The sequence below is a fragment of the Halichoeres trimaculatus genome, unplaced genomic scaffold, assembly GCF_033239565.1.
Source record: "Halichoeres trimaculatus isolate MK-OKI-2021-1 unplaced genomic scaffold, fHalTri1.1 fHalTri1_scaffold_22, whole genome shotgun sequence".
Classification (NCBI taxonomy): domain Eukaryota; kingdom Metazoa; phylum Chordata; class Actinopteri; order Labriformes; family Labridae; genus Halichoeres; species Halichoeres trimaculatus.
In genome coordinates this window covers 12,385,025-12,411,442 of record NW_027437200.1, presented here as the reverse complement: position 1 = coordinate 12,411,442, position 26,418 = coordinate 12,385,025, and the positions used below count along the sequence as shown (strand labels likewise).

The 26,418-nt window shown below is 41.0% G+C and overlaps 3 protein-coding genes across 5 annotated transcripts in view; 1 reads left to right on the top strand and 2 right to left on the bottom strand.

The window, feature by feature from the left end:
* Positions 1–2,321: 2,321 nt before the first annotated feature.
* LOC141784166 (perilipin-2-like) lies at positions 2,322–6,085 on the top strand. The gene is given in 9 exon segments (XM_074661900.1): positions 2,322–2,413; positions 2,603–2,649; positions 2,866–3,061; positions 3,981–4,063; positions 4,182–4,467; positions 4,960–5,138; positions 5,242–5,358; positions 5,493–5,814; positions 5,817–6,085. Coding segments are annotated over 8 exon segments (1,341 nt in total). The 5' UTR covers positions 2,322–2,413; positions 2,603–2,619; the 3' UTR covers positions 5,945–6,085.
* Positions 6,086–6,999: 914 nt separating this feature from the next.
* Positions 7,000–10,307, bottom strand: cdca9 (cell division cycle associated 9). 2 transcript variants are annotated; one of them, XM_074662067.1, is made up of 10 exons: positions 9,923–10,307; positions 9,714–9,845; positions 9,602–9,639; positions 8,440–8,491; positions 8,291–8,358; positions 8,137–8,198; positions 7,726–7,809; positions 7,552–7,633; positions 7,326–7,412; positions 7,000–7,183 (listed from the first exon to the last, which is right to left on the bottom strand). In XM_074662067.1, the coding sequence occupies exons 1-10, from the start codon at positions 10,032–10,034 to the stop codon at positions 7,139–7,141; spliced, it is 762 nt and encodes a 253-aa protein (XP_074518168.1). In that variant the 5' UTR covers positions 10,035–10,307; the 3' UTR covers positions 7,000–7,138. The 2 variants fall into 2 exon arrangements, with proteins under 2 accessions (XP_074518168.1, XP_074518167.1); XM_074662066.1 differs by having other exon boundaries at positions 7,004–7,183; positions 9,602–9,642; positions 9,923–10,268.
* Positions 10,308–15,728: 5,421 nt separating this feature from the next.
* dennd4c (DENN/MADD domain containing 4C) overlaps positions 15,729–26,418 on the bottom strand; it is a 44,280-nt gene continuing 33,590 nt past the window's right edge. For both annotated transcript variants that reach the window (XM_074699132.1, XM_074699133.1), the window contains 20 exons: positions 26,094–26,224; positions 25,867–25,999; positions 25,562–25,768; positions 25,348–25,476; positions 24,550–24,697; positions 24,310–24,459; positions 22,756–22,875; positions 22,506–22,637; positions 20,898–21,988; positions 20,618–20,807; positions 20,440–20,537; positions 20,172–20,347; positions 19,922–20,074; positions 19,633–19,831; positions 19,231–19,341; positions 18,979–19,116; positions 18,785–18,902; positions 17,651–17,807; positions 17,492–17,556; positions 15,729–17,359 (listed from right to left, as the gene is read on the bottom strand). In XM_074699132.1, coding sequence (XP_074555233.1) covers positions 17,223–17,359; positions 17,492–17,556; positions 17,651–17,807; positions 18,785–18,902; positions 18,979–19,116; positions 19,231–19,341; positions 19,633–19,831; positions 19,922–20,074; positions 20,172–20,347; positions 20,440–20,537; positions 20,618–20,807; positions 20,898–21,988; positions 22,506–22,637; positions 22,756–22,875; positions 24,310–24,459; positions 24,550–24,697; positions 25,348–25,476; positions 25,562–25,768; positions 25,867–25,999; positions 26,094–26,224 — 3,783 coding nt within the window. In that variant the 3' untranslated portion in view covers positions 15,729–17,222. The remainder of the gene's footprint in view (positions 17,360–17,491; positions 17,557–17,650; positions 17,808–18,784; positions 18,903–18,978; positions 19,117–19,230; positions 19,342–19,632; positions 19,832–19,921; positions 20,075–20,171; positions 20,348–20,439; positions 20,538–20,617; positions 20,808–20,897; positions 21,989–22,505; positions 22,638–22,755; positions 22,876–24,309; positions 24,460–24,549; positions 24,698–25,347; positions 25,477–25,561; positions 25,769–25,866; positions 26,000–26,093; positions 26,225–26,418) is intronic.

Genomic DNA, 26,418 nt, shown 5'->3' with positions numbered 1-26,418 from the left:
ATCAAATGAATCATAATCTTTTTAGCCTTTTATTAATTTTTATCACAAATAAACTGCGAGCCAAACATATCACCCTTTAAAACCCACTAACTTTAATTGTACTCTATAACCCTGGTGAGTCACAGCTCTCCAAGTGGTTGTACTTTGCTTGCCATCAAATCAAAGAAAAGCTAATCCGGCAATTAAAAGGTTATGACGTGGACAGTAAAATAGAGGCAGATCAATGTCCAGTGCATCGTGGAGTGTGTGAGTGTGGAAAGAGGCCTGAATATTGTTTAACAATAGTATATAAGTTATATAGTTCTTTAGTTAAGCTGTCCAACCTAAGCTCTTCATTTACAGGATTTCTCCAGACAGAATCTCATTAAAGATTCAAGTCTGTGGTTTACCAGGGCCAACTTTTTCATATGGGGTCTATTTATTAGTTATACAAGGGCTGATAAATGGTCCTCAAGGGATTCATCCACAAAATCCAGGACCACGAATGTGTGAGCCAACTGGAGTATCTGAACTAAGCCCACGTTTCCTCATCTGGCGTCCAAATGTGCCGTATCCAAGAGACCGCATTAGCACTTAATTTACATTTTTAATAGCACATGCAAAAAACTTTCTTGACAGAAATAAGCTCTGACACGTTGAAAAAATATTGAGCAGCCCTCAAATTAGAAGCAGAGTCACACATGTGGCTCTGATGAGCTACTGGCAAACACGGACATTGTTGATGTGTGGGTAAACCTCCTGCATATGGTCCTTTTCAGGCTATTAAAAATGTAATCAGAATTGTATTAAGAAAGTGTTTGGTCAGATTTCTTTTATTTACCTAAAAAAGACATCTGTTCTTCTGAAATAGGAAAGCAAGTACAGCAACACTGACTCCATACCAGAAGATGAATGTGTGTGTGCAGAGTACTTTAATTAATCTGTTAAAAGGCCACATACAGTTGAAACCACAAGTTTACTTATGTTGCATAAAGAGACATGGCCATTTTTAAAACTCTCTCATAAGTCTTCTTTGTCATTATTCTGGCTTTTGGTAACTAAAAATAATTTTGGTAAGTCTAAATGATCTAAAACAAGAACATTTCAGTCTGTTTTCTGTCAGACAGAGAGAAAGACATGTAATGTGTCTTTTGATAGTGTATCAGAAACTTCTAGTTTAACTGTATATAACCACGAAATGCTTTACTCTTAAGCATAGAATAATCACCTTAAGGTAAACACTTTATAATTTTTTAACCATCCTGTGGGAAAAAATAAGGTCACATCTCCTTTGAGTTTTATCAAACTACTCTTCTGTTTTATTTTTATTTTGATGAACAAAGTTCATTTTTGTTTTAGATGATACCTTTGTATGTAGAACTGATGTAAAGTAGCATAGTGAAATGCTACCTGATACACACACATATATATCAAAAATAAACAAATAAATAAATAAATAAGTTAATTAATTAATAATGTAGAAAAATTAATAAACAAATAAGGAAAAAATAGAAAATATATTTATGTGTATATATAAACTGCACATTCAAAGATTTGTTTAAATTATTGTATTTTATTTTATTTTATTTTAAACTTAATATTTTCAACAGTATTCTTCTTTTTTAATCTCATTTCAATTACTATCCGTCCCCTGTTTTGTGTCATATGTTTCTGGTAGATTTTGACCTAAGCTGGGTGGATGGGAGTGGGGAGGGGAATGGGTTTGTTCACAAACTACCTTAGGGCTGTAACATTGTCATTTAGAAATCCCCATCACTTCCTGAAAAATGTAAATAAAAAGGGTTAATGAAAAGGAAATGTATAATTGGCCTATAAACGTGGTTATAGGGAATCCGTTGGCTCAGTCTGATGTGTTCAAATGTTGCATAAGCTCTCTTGGAAACTTGATGCATCCATACACTAAAATAGCCCTGTATGCAGGCTTTGTTGGAGCATATTCCCTACTTATATACACTTATGTAAAGAAGCAAAGAGAGGTCAAGCAGCTTATAGCTCTTGCCTATGGGTCCCTCTGCAGGTGAGGGAAGCTGTGTGCCTACATTGACTGTCTGGGAGATTTCAGCTGCTGCAGTTGTTCTCTGTCAGTGTTAGTCAAATACCGAGTTTTGGCCTTTGTAAACCAGACGTGAAAGAATTTCAAAAACTGTCCTTATTTCACAACTGTCGCTGGCTTATGAAACCTTTAAGAAATCAGACTGCTGGTGTGTGTAATACCTTGTCCATGTGACCGCTGCTTTGACAGGAATTCCCCGACTAAACTTTTCCCCTTTTTACCTTTACCCCAGAAACGTTGTCGGTGACATCACTGCGCTGCTCCACTTCTCGCGATAATTACGGAATATAAATACAGCTGCTGTCGCCTCATACGTGTTATCAGTCAGTTCATTGACATTTCGAACATACGCAGCCGTTGGTGAGACTCTTCTTCTTTCTCTCAAAGATACTTTTATCTAGGCCAGTGAAATGTCGCCACTGCACAATAGAGCTTTTATTAAAATTGTATTATAATACATGTTGCTAACGATAATACGGAAGTAAGTGACATCTAGTAGTTAAGCTTTTTGAGACAGAGTCGATGTATTGATGTGACTTATCTTTCTAGGTTTCGATTCAGCAGACATGGCAGCAGCTGTAGTTATCTCGAATCAGGTAAGTCCTCTGAAGAGACGGTTGTCCAGCTTTTTTTATCATTACTGAACAGATAAAAGGGAGGGAGGAGATGTTTGGAAACCTTACATTTTAGAGTTCAAGTCCATGCAGAATTGTAGTGGAGTTGTGTTTTTCTGTTGTTATGCTGCTGTACATCTGTTAATAGTGTTTTGGGAAACTTTAGGAAGTCAGTAATATGTATTATCTGTGTTACAGAATGTAGTGGAGAGGGTGAGCAGCCTCCCTCTGGTGAGCTCCACCTATGGTCTTGTGTCCACTGTGTACTGCAACACCAAAGACACCCACCCATACCTCAAGACTGTGTGTGAGGCTGCTGAGCAAGGCGTGCGCAATCTCACCTCTGTGGTCTTCACCACGGCCTCACCCATCATTTACAAGCTGGAGCCTCAGAGTAAGAACCTTGATAGTGACACTGACAGTTCTGTGCTCTCCAGCTGAGTCACTCGGAGCATGAAACAGGAAGTTCACGTCAGGCGGCTGGCTCTTACTCATCTTGATCTTTCACCTAGTTTTTCTGCTTACTCAGATCCACCCTGGTTTAAAGGATAAGTTCGGTTCATACAGCTTTTACATTGTTTATAGAATGAAGTAGAACAAAATACTCACCCAGAAGGCTTTCCTGATCCAAGCAGTACTTCGGGAGATATTTAGATCCAAAATCATGTAGCGGACGTCGATATAATGGGATCCATCGGGACATAGACAGCGCCGCTCCTAAAACTGCATTAATCATCCAAAAACTCGTGTTTTTCACCAATATTCCATCATGGTCCACTCCAGGTTAGTCCTCTGCGGCAGTCTGTGTCACTCCAGACAGCACTGTGTGGCTGTAATGACCTCTGAACTGACAAAGACTTTGTTTACGATTGCCCCTCAAAGAAAGTAGTCAGCTCTCCAGAGAGTACTGCGCATGCGTGGAGGGGCAATCGTAAACAAAGCCTTCGTCAGTTCAGAGGTCAGTACAGCCATACAACACTGTCTGGAGTGACACAGACTGCAACAGAGCACTAACCCATCATACGGACGTCCGCTGCACGATTTTGGATCTAAATATCTCCCAAAGCACTGCTTGGATCAGGAAAACCTTCTGGATGAGTATTTTGTTCTACTTCATTCTATAAACAATGTAAAAGCTGTATAAACCGAACTTATCCTTTAATCCTGAAAAACCTAGCAGTAGAGTGTTTAATTTACCAGAACATAAGTTCACTTTTCTCCCTAGTATTTGACAGTAAAATTATTTAATGATGTATTTGTTTTTAGCTTACTGTATTACCTCTTATTTACTTTAAATTTCTTGTTGTCTTTAGTTGCCATTGCCAATAATCTGGCCTGTAAAGGTTTGGACAAGATTGAGAAAACCCTGCCGATTCTTCATCAGCCGTCCGAGCAGGTATGTCACAGATAAGTCATCTTACATAATCAGTCGTGACAATCAAGAAAGTTTGATCTTTCCTTCTATTTTAATTTAAAATGTCCTCTTTTCATTTAATTTACTTTCTTCCCCCCAGATTGTTTCCAATGCCAAGGATGTGGTCACCAATGCTAAAGATGCTGTGACGGGGAAAGTGTCAGGTGCTAAGGACACAGTTTCAGACACTCTGACCAATGCTGTGGAGAAGACTCGGGGCGCAGTGCATGATGGGATGGAGAAAACCAGGGCGGTTGTCAGTGGAGGTGTGATCACAGTGTTGGAAAGCAGAGTGGCCCGGCTGGTCAGTAGCGGAGTGGACACAGCCCTTAGCACCTCTGAGACTCTAGTGGAGCTGTATCTGCCTCAGACTGAGGACGAGCTGGGTGAGTCCACACGCTGACAATCAGAGATTTCTCTTCCTTTTAAGGGACACTTTCAAGTCAAGGTTTATTTATTCTTTGAGTGATGTTTCAACACAGAAAAGACCTGAAAGAAAGCAAATCAGGCTAAGCTTGTTTTTCTGTACCAAGCTGTATCAAGGATCAGTTATTACCAAGCTGCTTAAGTATGTGTTGAGAATGGATTTTGTCCCGTTACCAGGAAAGCATGGCTTCCAAGATAATGCTGTCATTTTATTTTTTTGCCTCGTAAAAGGAGTCCTTGTTTGGTGAAAGCTGTGGTTTGAACAAACCAGCCTGTTAATCTAAATGGATCTGTTTGAAAAGACTGACCAGCACCTAATTACATTCTTCATGGCTTTAACGCTCACAGCAACTTCAACATGCAAAAACATGACATCAAATCCTAAACAGACCACAAACTGGTCTTATGTTGTTTTCCCTCTTTTTTTTTTTTCCCCTCCTCCCTCGTGACAGAGATGGAGGCCAAAAATGTCAGCGGCTTCGACAACAAGGAGAGGAGCTACTATGTCCGGCTGGGTTCCCTCTCTACCAAGCTCCGGAAGCGAGCCTACAACAGGGCCCTGGCCAAAATCCAGGATGGAAAGGAGAGAAGCAGGAAGTTCATTTCTGAGCTGAACTCAACCGTTGACCTGGTTAGTCACTGATAACAACTTTCTATAAAGAAAAAAAACTCCTACACTCAGTGAAACAGCTTCACCACAAATGGCCTATGAACATCAAATGTTTGTTTTCTAGATTGAATATGGCAGGCAGAATATTGGCGGGGCTAACCAGATGGTGAATGAGAAGCTGAGCTCTCTTGTGGGGTGGAAGTCCAGTAGTTCAAACCAGGACAGTGGTCACGAGGCAGAGGTAAGGGTGTGCAACTCAAACATGCAATACAGTATCCGTCTACAAAAGAGTAAACGTCTCTTCAGGGGTTTTGTAGGAAAAATTGGGCATTATTGTGAGTTTATTAAGCTGTAACATTCATCTCTTCCACTCAGGTCATAGAATCTCGCACCCTGGCGTTGGCTCATTCCCTCACCAAGCAGCTCCAGACCACATGTCACGTCTTCGTCTCTAGCCTCCAAGGCCTCCCCAGCAACATCCAGCAGGAGGCGCACTCTCTCAGCCGCTCTGCCACACACATCTACAACAACTTCAGCAAAGCCAAGGTGCTGGGAGACCTACCTGACAGCGTGCTGAGCAGCAGCAAGGTCCACCTCAGCCAAATGAAGGACTCCATGGATCATGTCATGGATTACCTGGTCAACAACACACCGCTCAACTGGCTGGTCGGTCCGTTCTACCCACGCATGGAGCTGGAGCGAGTCAAAGAAAAGTTTCAGCTACATGCTGCACACAAGCAACTTCCAGCAGCTCTCCCTCGGCTCAGACACAGCAGGACGAGCCCATGGAGGTGGAAATGCAGTCCCTTCAGTCAAAACAACACTAGTGTGTGTAACTGCTTTTACTTTACAGTTTCTGCTTTCCAGAAAAAGATTTTACTCATTCCAAATCAGCTTTTTTATGCCTATTTTTACTCACTTTTAATTACCATTTCAATAACATCTTTCATACAAGGTCTGTTGACTCTCTGCAGAATTTCATAATAGAAATATTTCAGGTGAAGCCTTATTACAATGTCATCTCAGCAATAATAAAAGAGTTTAACATTTAAATTTACCTCGTCTTTTGAGTTTTTTTTACACCAGAGCAGAATGGTTAACTGAAAGTTGAAATACTGGATTAGGGCTGCAGCTATCGAATATTTTAGTATTTAAGTATTCTACTGAAAAATCCCATTGATTAATCGAGTAATCTGATAAAATACATTTTTGTTTAGTTAAAGAGCAGTTATTTTTCAAATGAAGATTTTTCTCTTTAAGAAATAGAATTTTCTGATACAGCATGTCAATAAGAGCACTTGCTTTTGTAGCTCCAAAATTTGTAAACACACTTTGACACATTTTTTGTGCCTTGTACATCTCATCAAATGTTGCGGACCCAAATGGCACCCGTTTCGTAGAATGACCCATTAGTCTCCAAACTCCAGAAAAGAAGCTAGATTTGTTGCTAGTTGCTATTTTGTATAAGAGGTAGCTTGAGGGGTCTGAAAACTCTCTTAATATGGCCTCAGCTCTATTTGAAATACCACTCTTTGATCTTTTTTTTTTTAATTAAACGATTCCTCGAGGCAGAGAAAATTACTCGAGTATTTTTTGTAATCGAGTACCTCGAATCATTCGAGGAATCGTTTCAGCTTTATACTGGATAAAACAATGGTCACACCTTCCTGTATTATCCCGATTGCCCCTGTATTCTGATTTACCTTCACACCAACAGACACTTTTTTTGTTCCTCTCACCCTTACTGATGGTGGTTTGAATGAAATCTTACTGCACAGTATTCAAATTACACAAAGTATATTAAGTACGTATATGTTTTTTATGGAGCAGAGCAAACAAATTATACTGACAATTTAATAAAACACAGATAAGCTTTATTTTATTTTAAGACTCTTAAAACAACCAAGGCAAAGCTTTTACTCTTATTGGCATGTCTGATATGTAAAACAAACCAAGTTATATAAATAGATTCAATAAGACTTTCCAGTCGCGGTCACAGCAGTTGCCAGTGGTTCCTTCAGTTATTGCTGGAAGCCACTTCGCTGTGACAGATAACCCATCAGACTCTGAAATTCCATTAAAAAAAAAAAGATGGATTATTGCTTGGTAGCTTTAAAATGTTTTAGGGTTTGTTTCCAAAGACTACAGTCAAGTGTATTGTTCCAAAAATGGCACAAATACTTCTTTTTAGATCAACTAAAGTGTTACCGTAAGCTTCTGGATCTGACACCACGCCACATCATCCAGCAGGTCCAAGTTTATCTCGTCTTTGGTCTCCTCAGAGAAGCTGAGAGTCTAGCCAAAAAGAGAAACAGTTGGAGAATGTCAGATTATGGTCCTGCTATGATCCAGAACAAGACCTGAGTTAAACTAATTGGAGTAGCAGATACAGCATAACTTTCTGAAAAGCTACCAATAAAAGAGATGGGATTACCTGCCCAAGTGCTGTGGTTACAGTGATGTGGGCAGCAGAGCCTGCCATTGAACAGTGCAGATCACCAGTGGAGACGACAGACCTGAGACCATGACGTTTTTATGATAAGAAAAACATCCTCAGGTATGTTTAATTCCCATAAAAATGAAATAAAATAACACACAAAGTACAAACCTGAGCTTAGGTTTGGTTGGATTTGCCGCGTCACTGGTCTTGATCAAACGGCTCTGAGTTCTTTTTGCAGTGACCGAGGAGCCGCTGCAGAAAATGACCTTTAAACTCATTCTTTAGCATTTTCATTTACAAAATATCAACATATATTCGAAGATCCTAACTTGTAGGATGTAACTTTTCAAGTCTCTAAATAGATTTTCCCAATGCATCACAACTTGATTTCATGTTCAGGCAGTTGTTTTATTTCAATAGATATGCTTTTTTAATGTCTTTTTTCTGCACAGTACATCAGGTATCATGTTGTATCGTACCATTCATATCACCACGTAATGCAGTGTACTTCTTTGCACCACACAGTATCAAACATTATCATCTTGTGATTTATTTGTGAATGCCAACACTGACACTTACCCAAGGTTACCAGTGCTGTTGCTCCCAACCAATGTTCTGGTCCGTTTTGTGCCTTTTCCCCCCTAAAATCATTGGGAACAACTGATTTCATTATACTGTATTTTCTAAAGCTAAACAAAGAAATCATGGTGGCAAAGTTTTCTAACCTGCATACCTTTGAGGTTTTAGAAGAAGATCTCTGTGCTGGGGTGGACTGAACAGGTGGGGAACAAGTAGATTTACCTTTGAAATAAAAGCACAAAGGATGAGTGTTGATGCAGAATTCAAAACAATGCAGTGAAATGTTAGAAAATTTTATTTCACCTCTTTTACTTGGGACCCTCCGCAGAGGCTGGTTCATCTCAAGGGACTCATTCTGAAAAAGTTAGATTATACATACCTAGTCAAAATTTTAAGATCAGTTTAAAAATTGCTGAATTTTTCATTTTGCACTGTTGGATCCAAATAAGGATGAAAGAGTTTCAGAATGCAAAAAGGAGAAATTGGAGTGAGACCAGAAAAAATAGAAAGCAATTTATTGAAAACAATTAAACTGACCACAGCTCAAAACCCCCCAATCCCCTTAAAATAGAAATAAGGTTTCAAAAAAGTATTCAGTAATGATCAGCTCAATAGTTCTTGTTGGTCACTTTAAAAATTGATGTCAGCATGCTAAGTGCCAGTGTTTCCAGGAGACTGGTGGGAACGTTGCTCCAAGCGGTGAAGATGGCCTCACTGTCTAGAACTGATGATTGACTGTCCATCCACATACGATCCTTGGTTCAAATTAAGGGTTACTGGTGCAGGCTGCATCCCAATAACCATCAGAAGGTATCCATGAAGAGAAGAGCTTTAAGAACATGGGACACTGAAAGGTGGAAGAAATTTTTATTTTCTGTAGAGAAAAGTTGATCCTGGTTTCCAATGTTGCTGGCATGACAAGGATATCCCACTGAAGATATTTCCTACATGGCACAGTGGAGGGGGAACCATCATGATCTGGGGGTCTTCTTCCTTCAATGTCACAATGGAGCTTCAGGTTGGACAATGGCGTCAAACAACAGCTGGCTATGTGGAGATGTTACAGATGTTGCGTGTTTCCCTGATCTTAAATCACATTGAGAACATATGGGGACAGATGGCGAGGAAAGTGTATCAAAATGGACATCAGTTCCAGACAGTGGATGTCCTCCATGAAGCCATCTTCACCATCTGGAGCAATGTTCCCTTAACCTTCTGGAAATACTTGCATCAAGCACAGCGAAACAAGTTTCTGAAATTATCAACAAGAAAAGTCTTAATTTTATTTCTATTTAAGGGGTTTTTGAGCTGTGGTCTTAACTTTTGATCTGCTATTCTGTTGATTGTTTTCAATAAATTGCGTTCTCAATTTCTTGTCTTCTTTTAGCATTCTGAAACTTCAAACCCGTTTAAAAACCAACAGTGCAAAATGTAAAGGTTCAGCCTGAGAGAGGACTCCACTCACCTTCATTGCAATGGACACCTCACTTGTTGAGACTTCCTCTTCTAGCACAAGCAGAAAACAAGTCATGACTTATAGCCTACATGTTTTTGTGAAGGATGAATTGTGTTCTCACCGCTTATCAAGTCTCCTATGAGAGTACTTCGAAGTGAGGGCGGCATTTTCATCAGTTCCACTGTAAAGACTTTATCAACCGTTGTCAACATGTTCTCCATTTTGGCCTCCAGTTCGTCCATCCGCTCTTGTGCTGTAAGGTAAACAGTTGGCCTTTTTACTCCAAATGTACCGTGAAACTTGACATTCAACGTGCATTCAGAAGCAGACCTTCTTTCTCAAACTGTTGGATAAATAAAGCAAGTCTGCTCCGTCGCATCTCTCGGTTTAGCTGGTCTTTATTTTGAACACTTCCTGCCTTTCTAGCCCGCTTCATCGGCATCTTTTCCTCCAGTCCTCTTAACGAACAGTCAGTAACGAACACGGCACGAGCTCATCGGATTCACGCACGTGCCACCTTATCTGTTTAATGACAATATTCATGCGCCAACTGGTCGCAGTTAGGAGGCTTTTCAACAGAAACTTCCAACAGGGCGGAAGGATTACTTTAGCTTTTCAGGTTAAAACTGTGCACATGTGTCGTACTAATTAGACTCAAAATTATACTGTCTCATGAAGCCGAAATATCTTGTCAGGCCTCAACCCTTTTACCCTTTAACCTTTATCTGACTGAACAAAAGGTGACAGAGTTACGATAACAACCACAACACTACACTCCAGTCAAAGTACACATAGCGCCCGGGCCACCGTAGGGCGCTAAATTAATTTTTCAGACGTTTTTTTTTTAATGTATTTATTCTTGTATGCTGGGAAAGCATAAACTAAACATTTCCCACAAATGTAAAGCCCCGGCTTGTTAGTGCAGATGGTCCCATTTTGAAACTCTTTTAAAGACATATTTTTATAGATGTGCTTTTACTGTAGATTTTAGCTGAGCATGTTTTAATCTTCAAAATGCTGCTTTTATTTTGTGTATTTATTATTTTTTAAATTTAATTTTAATTTTTTTTTTACTTTTTTCTTTGACAGTATCATGGACAGAATCTTAAATCCTTCATCTTTTGTTTTTTTTAATTGTTTTAAGCTTTTTCTGTTTTCACTTTGATGGATGTTTTCTTTTCCTTTATTTGGTGATTATTTCTATTTTTTTCCTTTCTTTTACTTATTTTATTTTATTTCTTTTTACTGTTTACTTTTATGATGTAAAGCATTTTGTTACTCTGTTTTAAAAAGTTCTACATAAATAGAGTTAATTACTATAATTATTATTATTTAGAGCAATTTTTCTCCACGGCAGCTCTTCAGAGGTGTATGGTGCCAAAAAAAAAACTGATGATGTGGCCCTGGAGCCCCTTGGTCTTCCCTTGCCCAACTTCAGGTTGCTCTCCTGCTACTTCACCTGTGTATATCTGCATCTTCCAGGTATTAGAGGTTAAAATATTAAAGGCGACACAGATTTTGATGCCATATTTAGCTGGCTCTCAAGGCATATATTTCCAGGTCCACCAGGTTTCAAAAACACAGGGAGGCAATGGGTTAATTTGTCTCATAGCATCCAAATAGCAGCCAACTTGTCTTTATTCTTCTCTGACCTTTCTGCCTTGTAATCAAATCCAATAGTTGACTCGGCAATGCTGAATTTTCTGCATCACCTGACCTCTTTCATCTTCCAGCAAGTCTTCTCCATCTTTATGTTTTAAGAGTCTTGTCCAACATCTATCAATAGAAACTGTTGTTACAGAGCTTTGACACACACACAAAAAAAAACAAGAACAGTTGTTCAACAAGATTTTTGACAATCTTTTATGTATTAGAGAAAAGTTGATTTTTAGAGTGACTGATGAAGAATATGATGATGAGGAAGATGAACAGAGTTCAGCTGGATTCTAGGCTTGGTCCACTAGAAGAAAAAACACAGAGATATAATGGACAAATGACAGAAAAGGAACAGTGGGAGATTGTAGTCATCATGAACCCTTCTACCTGAGCAGTGTAACTGGCTTGGTACTCAGTGAAGGCTGGCTCCCTGCTGTGCTGAGCTGGAGCCACAGGTTGTGTGTTGCCATGATGGATGCAGGGGGGTATGGTTTGCATCTGAAAGCAACAAGTGTAGGGATGCTCAGATTCCCACGCACAGCTGCAGAAGAGAGGAAAACAGAGAATGTATCACAGGGTGGAAATGGAATTTACCAGATGATGATTAATAGATGGCTCAGAAAAGTCAAGAGGAAAGTTTGTTAGCGGCTTACCAACCGCACTGCCTGGGATAAGGCTGAAGGGAGGCACTGCTTCTTAGTCCAGAGGCTGTAAACCCCTTCAAGAAGGCACTGTTATCCACATTTTCAACACCTAGTTAAATGACAAACACTCACTGAAACTGTGCACTTGACCCTCTGTACTTTATATGCTAAAACTAAGCTACTGAACCTTCAATCTCCACAAACTGGACATAGTTGTTGCCATGTCTATGTCTGTGATAGACTGTAGTGCAAAAACTTCTGAAGGCCTCACTCTTCACAGTTTACTTTATAAATGTGATGGTTGGTCTTCCATAGCGGCACATTGGATAAAACATTCTTGTATTCTCTTTGCAAGTCTGTCATACTTCTGCTTCCTTTTGTACCCTGTAACCTTCATCAGATAGAAGAGTACAGGAACCTATACTCTTTGGTCCCAGGAACTTTTTTTTTAACCGTTATCTTATACTTGGAACTAATCTGGGGGGAAATGTTTGTTGCACCCTTGAATTCAGAAGAAATAAAAAAAACACCCCCTAAAAATACAGATAAAGAGCTGATGCTGATAGGAGATATTTAGTGCTACATTTCTTTTTGTAAAAGTTCAGAGAAGAAGGGCAATTATTAAGTCTTTTAGTTGAGAGGCATGTCAAAATTCAGAAACTAATCTTGTAAAAAAATGAGTTAGAAGGGATGAATCTCACATTAAAAACAGATATTTTTTTAGGGTGAGTCAGGCTTTCGACAATTAAAAAAATTCTACAAAAAATATTATTAACAATTAAATAAATAAATAAGTTAGGACTCTGAGAAAATAAATATTTTTTTTCTCTCCAGAGGCTTAAATCCTGTTCAGATTACCATCTCATCTCTGGCCGAACTGTTTTTTATTCGTCATGATCTGACATTTTTAAAATGAATGATTTATGATTTTGATATATTGCATCAGTGACTTCTTAAACTCAGTTTTTGGAGTGCTCTTCTTGGTGCCTGTCATCAAATAAAAGATGTCCTGGCCAAAGTTATTCCTCACTAACCACTGACTATGAGTGGAGGCTCTAAAACACTGGCTGATTCTCCTGGAGATGTTGTTTTTGTTGATAGCTGATGACTGACTGCAGTCACTTTAGTTTCTCTGAAGCAGTCATTAGCATGTTTTTATCTGTACCAGATTATGTCAGTGTGCATGTGTGTGCGTGCGCTCCACACAGTGCTGTTTACCTTTGATCGTTGAAATGTGAGTGGGGACCACAGGAAGGTGAAGCAGATACTGCAGCCCAGCCTCTTTGCAGACAGGTCTAACATGACCTTTGCAGCAAGGTGGACAAACATGACATGACTGTATCACACCTTGATTTAGAAAATCAGAGAATTTATTCTTATTTTCATTTCAAAAACCTCAGATTAAACACCTTGTTAATTTATATAAACCCTCCTGAAGGTGTAACATCCATCTTACCTTCCTCATAAAGAAGCTCCACCTTCCTTTGTGGCTCATCCTGTGACTGCTGAGGCACCAGCACTGCTGAAAGTGGAAACTGGACTGCATCAGTCAGCTTACCCTTCTCACCAAGAACATAGTGCAACTGACACCTCTCCTCTACAGGCCACGCCTCCTTCACATCCTGAGTCCTTGCCTCTGGTAGAGTGGAGCCAACAGCTCCCAAAAAATGAGTAGGGTGAGCTCCAGACTGGGCCAAGGGAGTGGGAGAGAGGGAGTATTGGGGAGGCTGAAGGGACGGAAAACAGGAGGAGTTGGTGTAGGGTTTGAAGTAAAGGATATGATAGTGAAGTTGCCTGTTTAATGTGTCTCACCTGTGAACAACACAGTGAGCCATACTCACTGTTTGTTGTCTTATAAAATGTTGGCCAGAAGTCATGACCAGTCTATGAAAACAACACATGGCAGTGAGTCAGTCTATTCATCAGTCTGTGATGTCATTTTAGTCATCTATCCGTACAGCCGTCCATTCGTCTGACCTGAAGTAGGCTGAAGATAGGAGAAGCAGCTGACTTAGGCCTCAGCAGGTTGACCTGCAGGTGGTGCTCACTGAATGGCGTAAAGTCTCTCCTATATGTGGAGACAAATCTCCCCCAGGGCATTTGTCCCACATCCTGAATGAGAAAAAGGTAAGAATACTCAGTAGAGTCCTTTTTAACCCTTATGACCTGCTGCAGACTAAAGTCACCGTCATGCTTCACTCAGGGCAGGGTGTTCTTTTCAACTAATGCTTCATTCAAAACACATCCTGATGATTCATTCATTCATCTGTTTTTGCCCCCTAGAGGGCGCTCAACATGCGCTTTGGCTCCGAAGCAGGCACTTTAGTGCGTTTTCAACAATTGGGCCACAAGGGGCACACCACTGTTCAGGTATGCTTGAGACAACACCTTATCTACAAATGTGTCCACCCATATGCAACTCTTTTCAGGAGTTTAGTGTTAAAATTTGAGAAAACAAAGGTTACTTTTGTAAAGCAATTTTAGTTGTTCCTGTTTGTTTTGTTTACTGCTAACAGCTAAAATGTAAATGTTGATATTAAACTTTTTTTCACATTGGGGTGTTTGAATGACTTTGAGTAAGAGCTGTACGTCTTAGCCTCTTAATTTCAATTCAAAACATAATAAAAACATGGTATTCAAAGTGTTTTTCCTCATTTGCATTATTCAGCTCAAAGCTTTGAGGAAATAATGTTTCACAAGCAGCTGAAATCTCTGAGATTTTACCTTGAGGTGTTTGGAGGGAAACATCCAGGTGTTAGTTTGAATCCTCTTCTTGGTCCCTGACAGCAGAACAGCCAAGCTGAGGTGAGGAGTCAGTCTCCAACAGACGACGGAATGTTACTGTGAATGTTTTTAATCAAATAATGTGTTATGTTAATATGTTAATGTTGATATCAATTGATTATCATGCTGTTTCTTTTTCAGCTTTTCTGTCATTTACTGTGGCAAACACGGCTATTTGCTAACGCGGATCCCGCTGCAAACAGCACACACATGCAAAGGCCTTGTAATTTTGCTTAATTTTTGTAAGGTTGCTAGGCGCCACCCTGTTGGCTATGGCTGCCTTTTGCAGCAGCTCTCTCTTCTTTGTCCATTTCTTGTAATTTTTTCGTCTCTTTTTTGTAATCTTTGTATTTGGAGTGGATCATTACTTTGTATGGCTCATTTGTTGGTCATGGACACCAAACTTTTTGTGGCTTCAGCGATATTTTTATTACTTTTTCTCTTGTGTTTGTCTGGAGATCCTACATGTAACCATGGCTGCATTGTTTACATGTGAACTCAGCTGTTAGCAGACTGTAGCATGCCAATGCTAACTGGTGTAATGTCTGATGTCCTCCCACAAGGTGAGGAGAAGGAGGTGAGGATGACGTGCTGGTTCTCAGGTGTGAGCTAAGAAGTGACGACATGGACCTGTCCTTCCATCCATCGTTATTGGGAATGTAAGATCTATCTCCAATAAGATGGACGAGCTAGCTGTGCTAACCCAGCAACAGAGGGAATACCAGAGGGCAGAGTAGCATCATGCTATTCACAGACATGGCTAACGGAGCTAACATCAAACACCAAGGCCACATTGGAAGAACTTCACCTGCTGTGAGCAGACAGGATCTAGGATCACTTTCTATACACTTTCTTACTTTTGTTTTCTTGATTGCTGCTGTGACTTCAATTTTGTTGTACTTGTTACAATGACAATAAAGTTCTATTCCACTCAATTCTAACCCAGAGTAGATGACCTCTTAGAACTTAGGAGGGTCTGGAAAATGTTGATGACCTTTGACCCTTCAACCTGTTAATCAACAGAAGCAAGAAAGATAGATACATTTCGTTGTCAATCATTTCACAAACTCATTTATTGCAGCGCACTTATGTGAAGACATTCAGTTCCTTCCACAGGACGGTAAGAGATCACGTAATCTATCGTTAAAGAACAGTCTCTTCTGTACATCCTCCGTCAGAAAGAGGGGAAATTTACAAAGTCAGTACAGGGAGGATTAACAGGGAGGAGAGGGATTGTTAGTCATAAAAATGCTAAGGCTCTGCAATCAGAATGTCAATAATACAAAAATAAATAATTGAGCATTTCTTTTAGTTTTGGAGAAAAACTGTCTCGTGATAATATTTTGTACTTGTCTCATTTCATTCTCATCCTGGGTTCAGGTTTTTCATCTGTGCAGTGCAAATTGAATATTTCACAATATCATTGTTTCTGTACAAGGCACTCTCCCAACTCTACAGTAAGATCTCTCTATCTACACCCATTTCCCAACAGTTTATCTCAGCTGCTTTCTCCATCTGTTTCAGCACTAAGTGGAATGTCACGTTGTATAATGAGCACAGTGTCAGCAGTACTGATGAAGCCCTTTGCAGCATGAAGATCAAACTGCTAAAGTTTTCATCAAAGCTAGAGTGTAAACCATAAAAGCAGTCGTGTCCACCCAATTTAAAACAAAGGTACTGCTTCAGTCTATGCTAGAAAGCGCAGCTCGTATGTGTCAGCTCTAATTAATATAATAAGGCATCTTAGCTGAAAAAGTTCACTTTGTTACTGTTAAAAAAGCAGATATTAAAAACAGGAACTGGCTTTTATGATCCTGTGTTTCCTGTTGCTTCTTTTCCTCTATTTGTCATTTACAATACTTTGTTAAGACCTTCTTTTAACGAGGGGCATCTGGAATGTTGCTGAATCTTCTTTTAGAGATTGAAATTGAGTGATTGTCTCAATTATTGTGAGACTTATGTTTGTGCTTCCAACTCATATTTACACAGACAAAGAGAGCCTCACCCTGAATCTGTACATCTATAGTCAACCAAAGGAAACATTCATTAAGACTTGGAGCACACAAAACAGCCAAGGCATCACCTCAGTAAACAGTATGTACAAAGAGACAGGTTAAGTTGCTTTTTGGAAAGTGCACAAAGGGACAATCAGGGTGAGTGAAACAGCTTGGGCTGATCAAATCCTGGAATAGTTAGCACTTTAGCATGAATAGGCAAAAAGGTGAAGACAGGGACTGACTGATTTTTTTTTTTTACACATAAACACGTCTGCACCGTAGAGGCAGTTAATACATTCTGTACAGCAATTTATCTCCACCATCACTAAAGAAACAAACCTCTGCTCGTCCCAAAAGATTCACAACAGCCTTCCAAACTTTTCAGTCCGTTGTACAAAAGCAGAAAACGAGCTTCTTCTGAAGACGGGGAAAAAGTAGTACCATGTTAGGGTGATTGGAAGTGTTTCATCTCTAAATCTTCGTCCAGCCACCTTTCCTTCCCTCTTCTTGTTACATTTGACCAATCAGAGTTCACATCTGTGTCACAGATCAGATGAAGGGGGTCCCAAAGCTTTTAAGGCACCACTGGACGCTGAGGCTGGGCGGCTGATCGTTGCGGTGCAAAGACTTGAGCTGCTCGGTGCTCAGTTCGTCGTAAGCCAGGCGGTACTCCCTGTCAAAGGCCTCTGTGGGGTCGTCACAAAGACATGGTGTGACTCAGGATCATTTCATTGTTTTTCAAAACACATCCAGACTTTTTGAAATTTAATGTTGCAGTGAACTAAGAATGGCTACGTTCATTTGGAATAATTACTCACCTACGTCGATGTTCTCCCTTCCCAGAGCGACCAGTGAGAGGAACAATATTTCTCTATAGATACTCCTGAAAGGGATGTATCAAACAGAAATAAGAAGAAGTTGGAGAAAAACTAAAGAAAAGAAGTTAACAGTGTTTCAGGAAGGCCTCAGAGGCTAACCTTTGCCGTTTAACACCCTCTGGGCGCCGTTTGATCTCTCGGATCAACAGGTTGATCGGCCCATAGACATCATTGGTCTGGATGTTGCGAACGATCGTGTTGAGGAGGGTACGAATCTCCAGGTGGTCTGTCGGAGCCAGCGTCCCCTTCTTCTCCACTGGAAAACAGAATTAAAACAACGCTGTCCAGTGAAAAAAGTGCTAAAGACAGAATAAATTATTTCATTCTTGAGTCACACAGACCCCTTTACAACCTTTGTCATCATAAAGATGAAAATGCTTTTTGGAAACAGAAAGTACGTTCAGCTTTATTCAATCAGAAGAGTTAGGGATCTTAATTCAAGCTGTAAGAAGAAAAGTCTGTTTTTTTGTGGGTGGTTGTCAGAATCAATACTCTATTGTGGCCTCAAGTTCTGCTTAATTCTGACAGGATCACAATCATTACAGAGCAACTGGTATTTTCAAGAAGTTGCTTTAGGAACTACATCTAAATTGTTTCTCAGTTTTTAAAATCAAGTGTTTTCTGCATTTAATAAAAAGCATATTTAAAAAAAAACTTTACAAAAAAAGATGTCAAAACAGCCCATAGTTTTAAATGATACAAAATATATCATAAACAAAATGATACAGCATTTTTTGGTGAAATTTGTTAAAAGGATCAATAAATCTCTCATTTCCAAAAAAAAGAGAGAATTTTTTTGTCTATTATCTATTTTTTGATGGATCGGGCTTTGCAGGTTGGACCACAATTAACTATTAACTGCAAAATTTGAATCCTGTTTTATTTTGTGAAGTTGATAAAATATTTGTTCTGAGACTGAGCTTTTAACCATATTCAAGTTTTAAATCAGAAAATTGTCATCAAATGTAATATTCTCAGTTAAATCATGGAGCATCATCATACAATTGAGCATACTTAGTATTACTTTTAAAAAATATTATAAAATATATGGTTTAACCATAATTGTTTACAAAAAGTAAAAAGGTCTATAATCTAGCAAACACATGTAGGGTTTACAGATATTTTGTCTCCCTCTAGTGGTTGGACTTGTCTTTTATTTTCTGCTTGTTCCCTAGTTGAACCTCTTTTAGCCGTTCCTTTTGAAGCACTGCTTGTGTCTTTGTTTCCACTCACTAAATGTCCTCCAGAGCAGGTACAGAGGCTCTCCCTGGTCCTGGTGCAGGTTGATGTTGTCCCACAGAAGCTGAACGTAAACCTGCTTACTGTCCTGAGAGAGTGACGTCAGAGGCAGCTGCAAAGACAAACAGAAAAAGATGAAGGAGGAACAAGAGAGGAAATGAAAATGGATGACATGTTAGGGGCCTCACCTGGACTCCTTTGTTGCAGTGTTCAGACGTGAGGATGAGCCCGGGTAGGTGACTGGGCAAGTCCAGGCGGCGGAAATACCACACCAGGTTCCAGAAGATGATGGGATGCTGGCTCAGGAATTTGTGGGTGTAAATAACCTGGAGGGAGATGACGGAGAAGTTGGAATGAGAGAGAGGAAAATCTCTCAGGGGGATGGTGTTTGATTTTCAGAGCTGTGTGAAAGACGTCATGTGTGTATGCGAGTACTTTACCTGATCTCCCTCATTCTCTAGCAGGGTCTCCAGCTCTTTACGAAGCACCAAGGGACTGAGGTACGGGACACTTACCGGCTTGGGGTTCGGCCGCTTGGTCCCCATGCCGTCCTGAGGAAAAACAAAATTTCCTCTTCAAAATATTTCTGGAACACAATATCCTTAGAGATGCCAAATAATAGAGCATCATGACATTGTGGTGGTGGCTCAAGCTAGAAGTGAGGGGTTGGGTTACAGCTTAGACACAACATTTTATCAGTAGTTTGAATCCACAACTAAAATTCTGACAGATTTGTTTAACTCAAAGGAAACTCTGGTGCTGATTTTTAAGAGTTGACGATGATAACTCCTTTTGTTAAACATGCATGGATGTTTTAAGAGGTGACTCTAAGAGTTACTGACCGACACCTCTTGCAGACTGCATGGCAGGCTGGTCGTGGACACACCATGTCCAGGTCTCTGGGAGTAGTCCAGGCCCTGCAGCGGGCCCCCAACACTGTTGCTGCGTGTCAGTGATGTCCCGCTGAACTTCTGCTGCCTCCCTGCAGCCTGATGCTCCAGGAGACCCAGAGGGTCAGACTGCACGGGCTCTGGAACCAGACTGGAAACACAACAAAGGAGACACTGAAGCTTCTTGTAATCAGGTTTTCATCTTGAACTTCAGCTGTGTAGCATAAAAAAAGATTAGTACTTCTTATGCGTCCCAGGTCGACTATCTGGAGTCTCCTTTGGTTCCTCCTCAGGGGAGCTGATGAGGTCCTGTGTCTTGATATCAGCTGAGCTGCTGGCTGTGGGCTGGGCGCTGTGGATGCTGTCTCCTGAAGCACTGGGGTTCAGGTAGAAGCTGTAAACATGTTGCTCTGTCAGTTATGGAGTTAATGCCTTTGATAAATGTGGTTTCTCTGATTACAGGCGAACAGAGGAAGACAACAGATTCCTACCCAGTCATTGTGCGCAGGTCATGAAACTCCACATGCAGCAAGGGAAGGAAGGCGGTGCGACAGAAAGGACAGTTGGTGTTCAGGTTGGAGTCATCAGCTGTCCAGCCGGCCATGATCTCCTCATCGTACACCAGAGCTTCACAGGAGCGGCACTGGGAGCAGCTGGACATCAGCACCTGCAGGCAGGAGAAACACACAACCAGTTAGAGCAACACTGTCACATCACGTGGAGAGCAGCAGCAAAGAGTGTGTATTCAGTTTGTCTGACCTCCAGCGCACAGTTCTGGAAAATACTGGAGGAGGAGGCATAATGTGAGGAGCCCGGCTCAGAGTCTGGACCTCTGGCGGCCCGTCCTGGAGTTGGATCTGCCAGCAGAGAAAAACAAAGTTAAAAACTGACTCAGTACAGACTTAACATGTTGCTACGACAACGAGCCAAAGCTCACGTGTCAGATGTGTCCCTCGGCCTGTGTCGCTGCTGCCGCTGCTGCTCCCCAGGCTGGTGCAGCTCTGGTTCAGGCCGTTTGCCACCAGCCCTGGGATGGCTCCTCTCTCAGGACTGTCGTCCATGTCATGGTCAGCCAGCATGTTTTCATCCAGACGAGCTGGGAAGCCGCCTCCTTGAGCGTTTTCATCCTGAATTACATTGAGGAAAGAAAAACTAAGTTCAAACTTGAACAATAATAAGAAGTTTGTACGTTTGTTAAGATCAGGAGAGACACTGACCTCGTCGTCTGAGTAGGAGTACGCTGAAGCAACTGCCCCCCACACTTTGCTGGCCACATTAGCTGCCTGCTTCATGCTGGACTTCAGCACGTCAATCTTGGGTCCTGACAGGAGGGTGTCCATCTTGATGCCTGAAATGGAGTTGATGACAGAGCCTAAAGACCCTCCCTGAGAGGACTTCACCAGCGCAGTCAGTGAGGCCGATCTCGGGCTCCCCGCAGCACTAGCGGGAGTTTTCGTCTTAACTGCAAAAGTCTTGGAGCGGGTGACGGCGTTGGGGCTGCGTTTGGGCGTATCCCCTGGAGAACAGGTTGGAGTTTTGACAGGAGGAACTGGAAGGCTGGACCTGCGTTCCAGAGATGGTTTGGGCTGCGGGGCGTCAGTGGCGTCTCCCTGAGCCTGTTGGAGCTCCATGCTGGAGGACTTCACACCCAGCGGGCTCCTCAGGCTCATGTACATCTCGATCTCCTCGGCCAGGTTGCGGGACACCACAGCTGGCACGGAGCGCGACGGCTCCTGGCTGGTGACGGAGGCTGATTCTTCGTTCTCAGACACCAGGAGGGAGAGTGGGTCAGCTCCTGCCTCCACATCCTCCCTCTCCAGTGCCGCTCCTCGGAGAGCAGACTCATCCTCCTGTGTTTCAGTCTGTTTCCTCTCTCGCTTCTCTACTTTAACCTCAGTCCGCTTTACCTCTACGTCTTCTTCTTTCCTTTCTTCCTCTGCTGGTGCTTCAGTTCCCTCTTCCTCGTGCAGCTTCCCCAGTATCAGACCCTGCTCCTCCTCTGGCTCTTCCTCCAGGTCTTTGAACAATGCTTTGGACACGCTGCTAGGAGGAGGGCTTTGGCCTGCACTGAGTGCAGCAGCCAGGATACGGGCATCAGCTCCCATCTGACTGGCCATGTGGTCCACGCCTTTCTCTAGGAGCATCCCAGCGCGGGTTTCGGCGCTGAAGCTACAGCTGCGCTCTGAGAAGGACTTCTGCCGCTGCTGTTGTGACTGGTTAGCTGCATCCCCTGGTGCTAGAGGGGCATCATCATCGGTAAGGGACACACTATCAGTCTTACTTTTCCTCCTGAACAGCTTTCCTGTCCCTGCAGAATGTGGGAGAGCATAGTTAGATCTGTCCTAAATGGATTTGTAATGCTTTAATGTACGGATCTAACATCAGGTCTTTCTCACTGCAAAAACTGAAATCTTATTAAGTGATTTTGTCTTGTTTGAAGTAAAAAATGTCATATTATACCTGACATGAAACACATTCAACTTATCAGTCCAAAAATGTCTTGTTTTAAGTTTTTTAAAGACAAAAATTAGGGTTTAAATTGCTCCTAACAAGTAAAAAAAATCTTCCAAAGGAACAAAAAAAAATTTGCTTGAAACAAGAATAATGTCTTAAAATTAGTATTTCTTCTCTTGTTCCACTGGCAGATTTTTTTTTACTTGTTACAAGTTATTCAGACTTCATTTTGTCTTTAAATAACATGAAATAAGACATTTTTCTGGACTATTTAGGTGAATGTGGCACATTTTAAGTCTAAAAAGACATATTTTACTGAAAATAAGACAAAATAACTTGATAAGATTTCATTTTTTTGCAGTGCTCCTCACCTGTTTCCCTGCCTCCATCAAAGCTCCCAGTGGACAGCTTCACAATACTGGGGACAGGTGAAAGCACCTCGACAGGACTGGAAGGCTCAGCTACTGCTACAGCACTGTCCACTGAGCCAGCGATATCCTCTCCTGGTTGTTAAAGCAAACGTTAAACAGTTTGAGCATCAAAATACAGAGAGGGCAGCCAAGCTTTCAGTGCAGGACCAGAAGCAGCACAAGAAATGGACAAATAGTTTGATTTTCTCACCGTTATGTTGTGCTTTTGAATTGTTTCTCTCCTCAGCAGGAAGGAGAGTCGAATGTGGAGGCTCAGCCAGCTCCTGGTGGAGCTCATCCTTTGAGCCGTAGCCCTGATCAGACTGCCTTCCTGTGGAGGTGAAAAAACACAAACCAGGCCTTAAAACTTATGTAGTTTTCCCCTCACAACCCTCCATCCCTCCTCACCTCCATCTTGAGTAAAATCACACCCCTTCATCACTGCTCAGACATGCAACAATCATTCGAACGGAACTGGATTGAGCATAAAATGTTTATTTCTTTATATATTGTACATCAGGGCTACTTTTCTCTCAATTTGATTCTTTTATGATTTTTGGGGCCGATTCATTTTAAAATGCAAATTTTCAATATTTCTGATTTGGCTTTTTTTAGTTTGCCTCTTTAACACCGGACCATGTGAAAAAGTTAAAGGTTGATAATGATGTCTACAGACTATATCAGGAGACAAATTTTCTCAAAAAAATGCATGTCACATGTGATCTGACGTCTCAAATTTTTTCTGACCCAGCTTATAAATTAAGACTTATATAAAGGACTTAAATTTGAAAAACAAGAATCAATTTTTGAGCAAAAAATCACGATTAAAAATTTTACAACAAATAAATCCCAATACTGTGATACATCGTATTTTTTTTTTTCTCCGACTGTTATCCTACATCCCTCTCACATTAACCAAAGTTGGAAAAAACAAAACAAAAAATGATTAGAAAAACAACACTCACAAAATATTAAAAACACTCAATGATTTCTCTTTTAACACTAAAACCCACACTGTAAAAACTGAAATTTGACTAGAACAGAAAGATGTTTTAGTTCAAGATACTTAAAGGACAAAAATGATGCCTGAATTACTTTTGAGGAGAAAAAAATCTGTCAGTGGGGTTAAAAAAACTTATTGTATTAAGACATTTTTCTGACTTTTGAAATTTACTTGTCAAGTTTAAAAATAAGAATAATGGCTTAGTACTTAAAAAATACTAAAGAAATTAGAAAAGTAATTTTTGACAAGTATCTTAAGATAAAAAAAACATTTTCTTAATCTGTCAGATAAATGTGGTTCATATTAAGTCTAATAAAATAATTAATAGAAGATAAGACAAAACACTTGCTAAGATTAAAGTTTTAACAGTGAATTTTCTTTATTTTCAATTGTATACAACGATGTGATTATAAATAATGATAAATTTGTTTTTGAAGAATGTCATCCAAACAAATACCTTTATGTAGATATGGTTAAATGTAAAAAGTAAAACAAATCAGATTTAAAATGCTGTTAAAACTCCACAGATATCTGCTGAAACAGGACACTTTGGTTTTCACCATGCAAACGTGCAGGGAGAAAATATCGGGTCTATGACGCAAAACAACTTCAAGTGAGTGGACATGAAGCTGTTATAAGTCTATGTTTAGTTTTTGAGAACAGAGCTTCTTAATCTGCAGCCTGGTTTATGTTATATAAATGAGAAGGAAAGATGTTTAGTACAGTGACTTTGTAACTTAAAACGATGAGTTGAGCACTCACCTGTGCTGCAGTGGTTTTCCGTCGTGTCTTCCAGGCTGTGGCTGTGAGCAAACAGGTTGTGCTCCTCACCATTGACCTCACTCGAGCTGTCACCACTCCCATGACTCAAACGGTCCACGTCGGTGACTTCTGACACTTCTTTTGTTGCAGCTGGAGACAGGGCACACAGTTTAATACAGGTGAGAAACAGTGAAACAGAAAGGGAGCAGATATACACGCTGCTGTGGGTTCAGGGCACACCTGTGGTACTAAGTATCGCTTCTGTCGTGGAGGATGTGCGGTCTACAGCTTGCTTGAACTGAGCCACTCCACGGAGGACGTTACGAAGCTTAGTCCACATGAAGAGGCCACTTCTGTTTCTGCTCGGCCACGGGCTCTCTAAGACGGCCTGCAGAGGAAACAGAGTGAGGAACACGTGGAAAAGAGTGCAGACTTTAAGATGTGGTGTAGATGTGATGTGAGGATGTAAAAAGTAGGGATAGACCGATTATTGGCTGAGCTGATTATTTTTTGAAGCATATCGGCATCAGCCTTATTTTTAATCCAACGGCCAATAAGAAACAAATTTAAAACTGTGTTGTTGCAGCTCTGATGCTGCCATTCCTCTGTCTGCAGTCACTACTCAGTCCCCAGCACTGTCCCAACCACAGTATCATCCGATTGGTTACAAGCAGAGCCATGGCTTGGGTAACAGCCAATCAGCAGTGCAGTTATTACAGTTATTGCAGTTAAACTGAAATTTTGAAAAACTTTATTTACTGTAGAAAACTTTAGCTATTTATTTTTTATGTTTTCATTTAACTTTATAAAACATGCTGCTGAGCCTGGGAGCTGTTTAATAAACTCATGCTTAAAGGTGTTAAAATGAAGTTAAGTGTTAGAGTTTGTTTTATTTAAAATTTTGACACCAATATTTTCACTTAGACTGCAAATTAATATCGGCTTCAAACATTGGATATCGGCCTCCTTGACTACAAATAATCGGTATCGGCCCAGAAAAACCCACATTGGTTTGTCTTTAGTAAAAAGCTGTCAGACCTTGTTGTAGTATCCATATGTGATGGCGTTAGGGTGGACTCCAGCTTTCTTCATCTCAACCAGGACTCTCACCGCCATCACAGGAAGACCCCACACACCACAGAGCTGCATCACCACTCTGTAACACACCTGAAAGCCAGGGAGACGAAAATGTCAATCAGTACTTTATAAAAGGATGAACTAATGAAACGAGTGGGTGACCTCATGCTCACACCTCATCCAGCACCTCCACCTCTGTGGTCCTCATTTTGAGCAGAATGTTGTACGCCTGCTGCATGGCTCGGCTTTTAGACTTTGCAAGTCTCACAGCTGCAGGCAGGCAGATGAACCACAGGCTGTAGCAGTGGCTGTGCAGACAGCGAGCCCACTGAGGAGGGTTGGAGTAGAACCGCTTTGCCATCTTGTATGCTAACTTGATCTCCTGTTAGGACAGTGTAGAGTAGCGTCACGTTTTTAACCCTGAGAAGAGCTCTTGAGTACTTTTGCAGAGTGTGACTGAGCGCTTAAGTGTGTACACACCTGCTTTGTCCTCTTGGAGAGCAGTGCAGGGCTGCTGGACAGACTGGCCCCCGCTGTTCTGCTGCTGATGGCTGGCCGTAACTCTTTAGGACGGTCGAACAGGCCCATGTGCAGCCTGGGGAAACGTTTATAGCTGGTGGATAAAAACAGGGCTTTGTTAGACTTCTTTTTCAGCCTTCCCACACCTTTAAAAAACATTATAACAAGCTGAAGTAAAAAGGATTTACGTGTATTTAGGAGCAGGTTCAGGTCCAGAGTCAGCTGGAGGCTCAGGAGGCATCACAAAGACAGTGTGCTCACTCTTCTGGGACTCGTCCAGCTCGAGCAGCCGTGTGTCCTCAGATGACTCCCCTTCAACCTGCAGAGGATTTCATTCAGCCGGGTCTTAGTGATGCTGACAATCATGAGCTGAACTTTATTAAAACACTGCAGGCACTTTCTGATGGGAAAGTAAACAACTACACATATAAAATCAGTAAAACATGCAGGTTTGATAGAATAAGGATAGAAAAAGCGGGAAGTCCATGCCCCATAATAAAATCATTTGTCAAA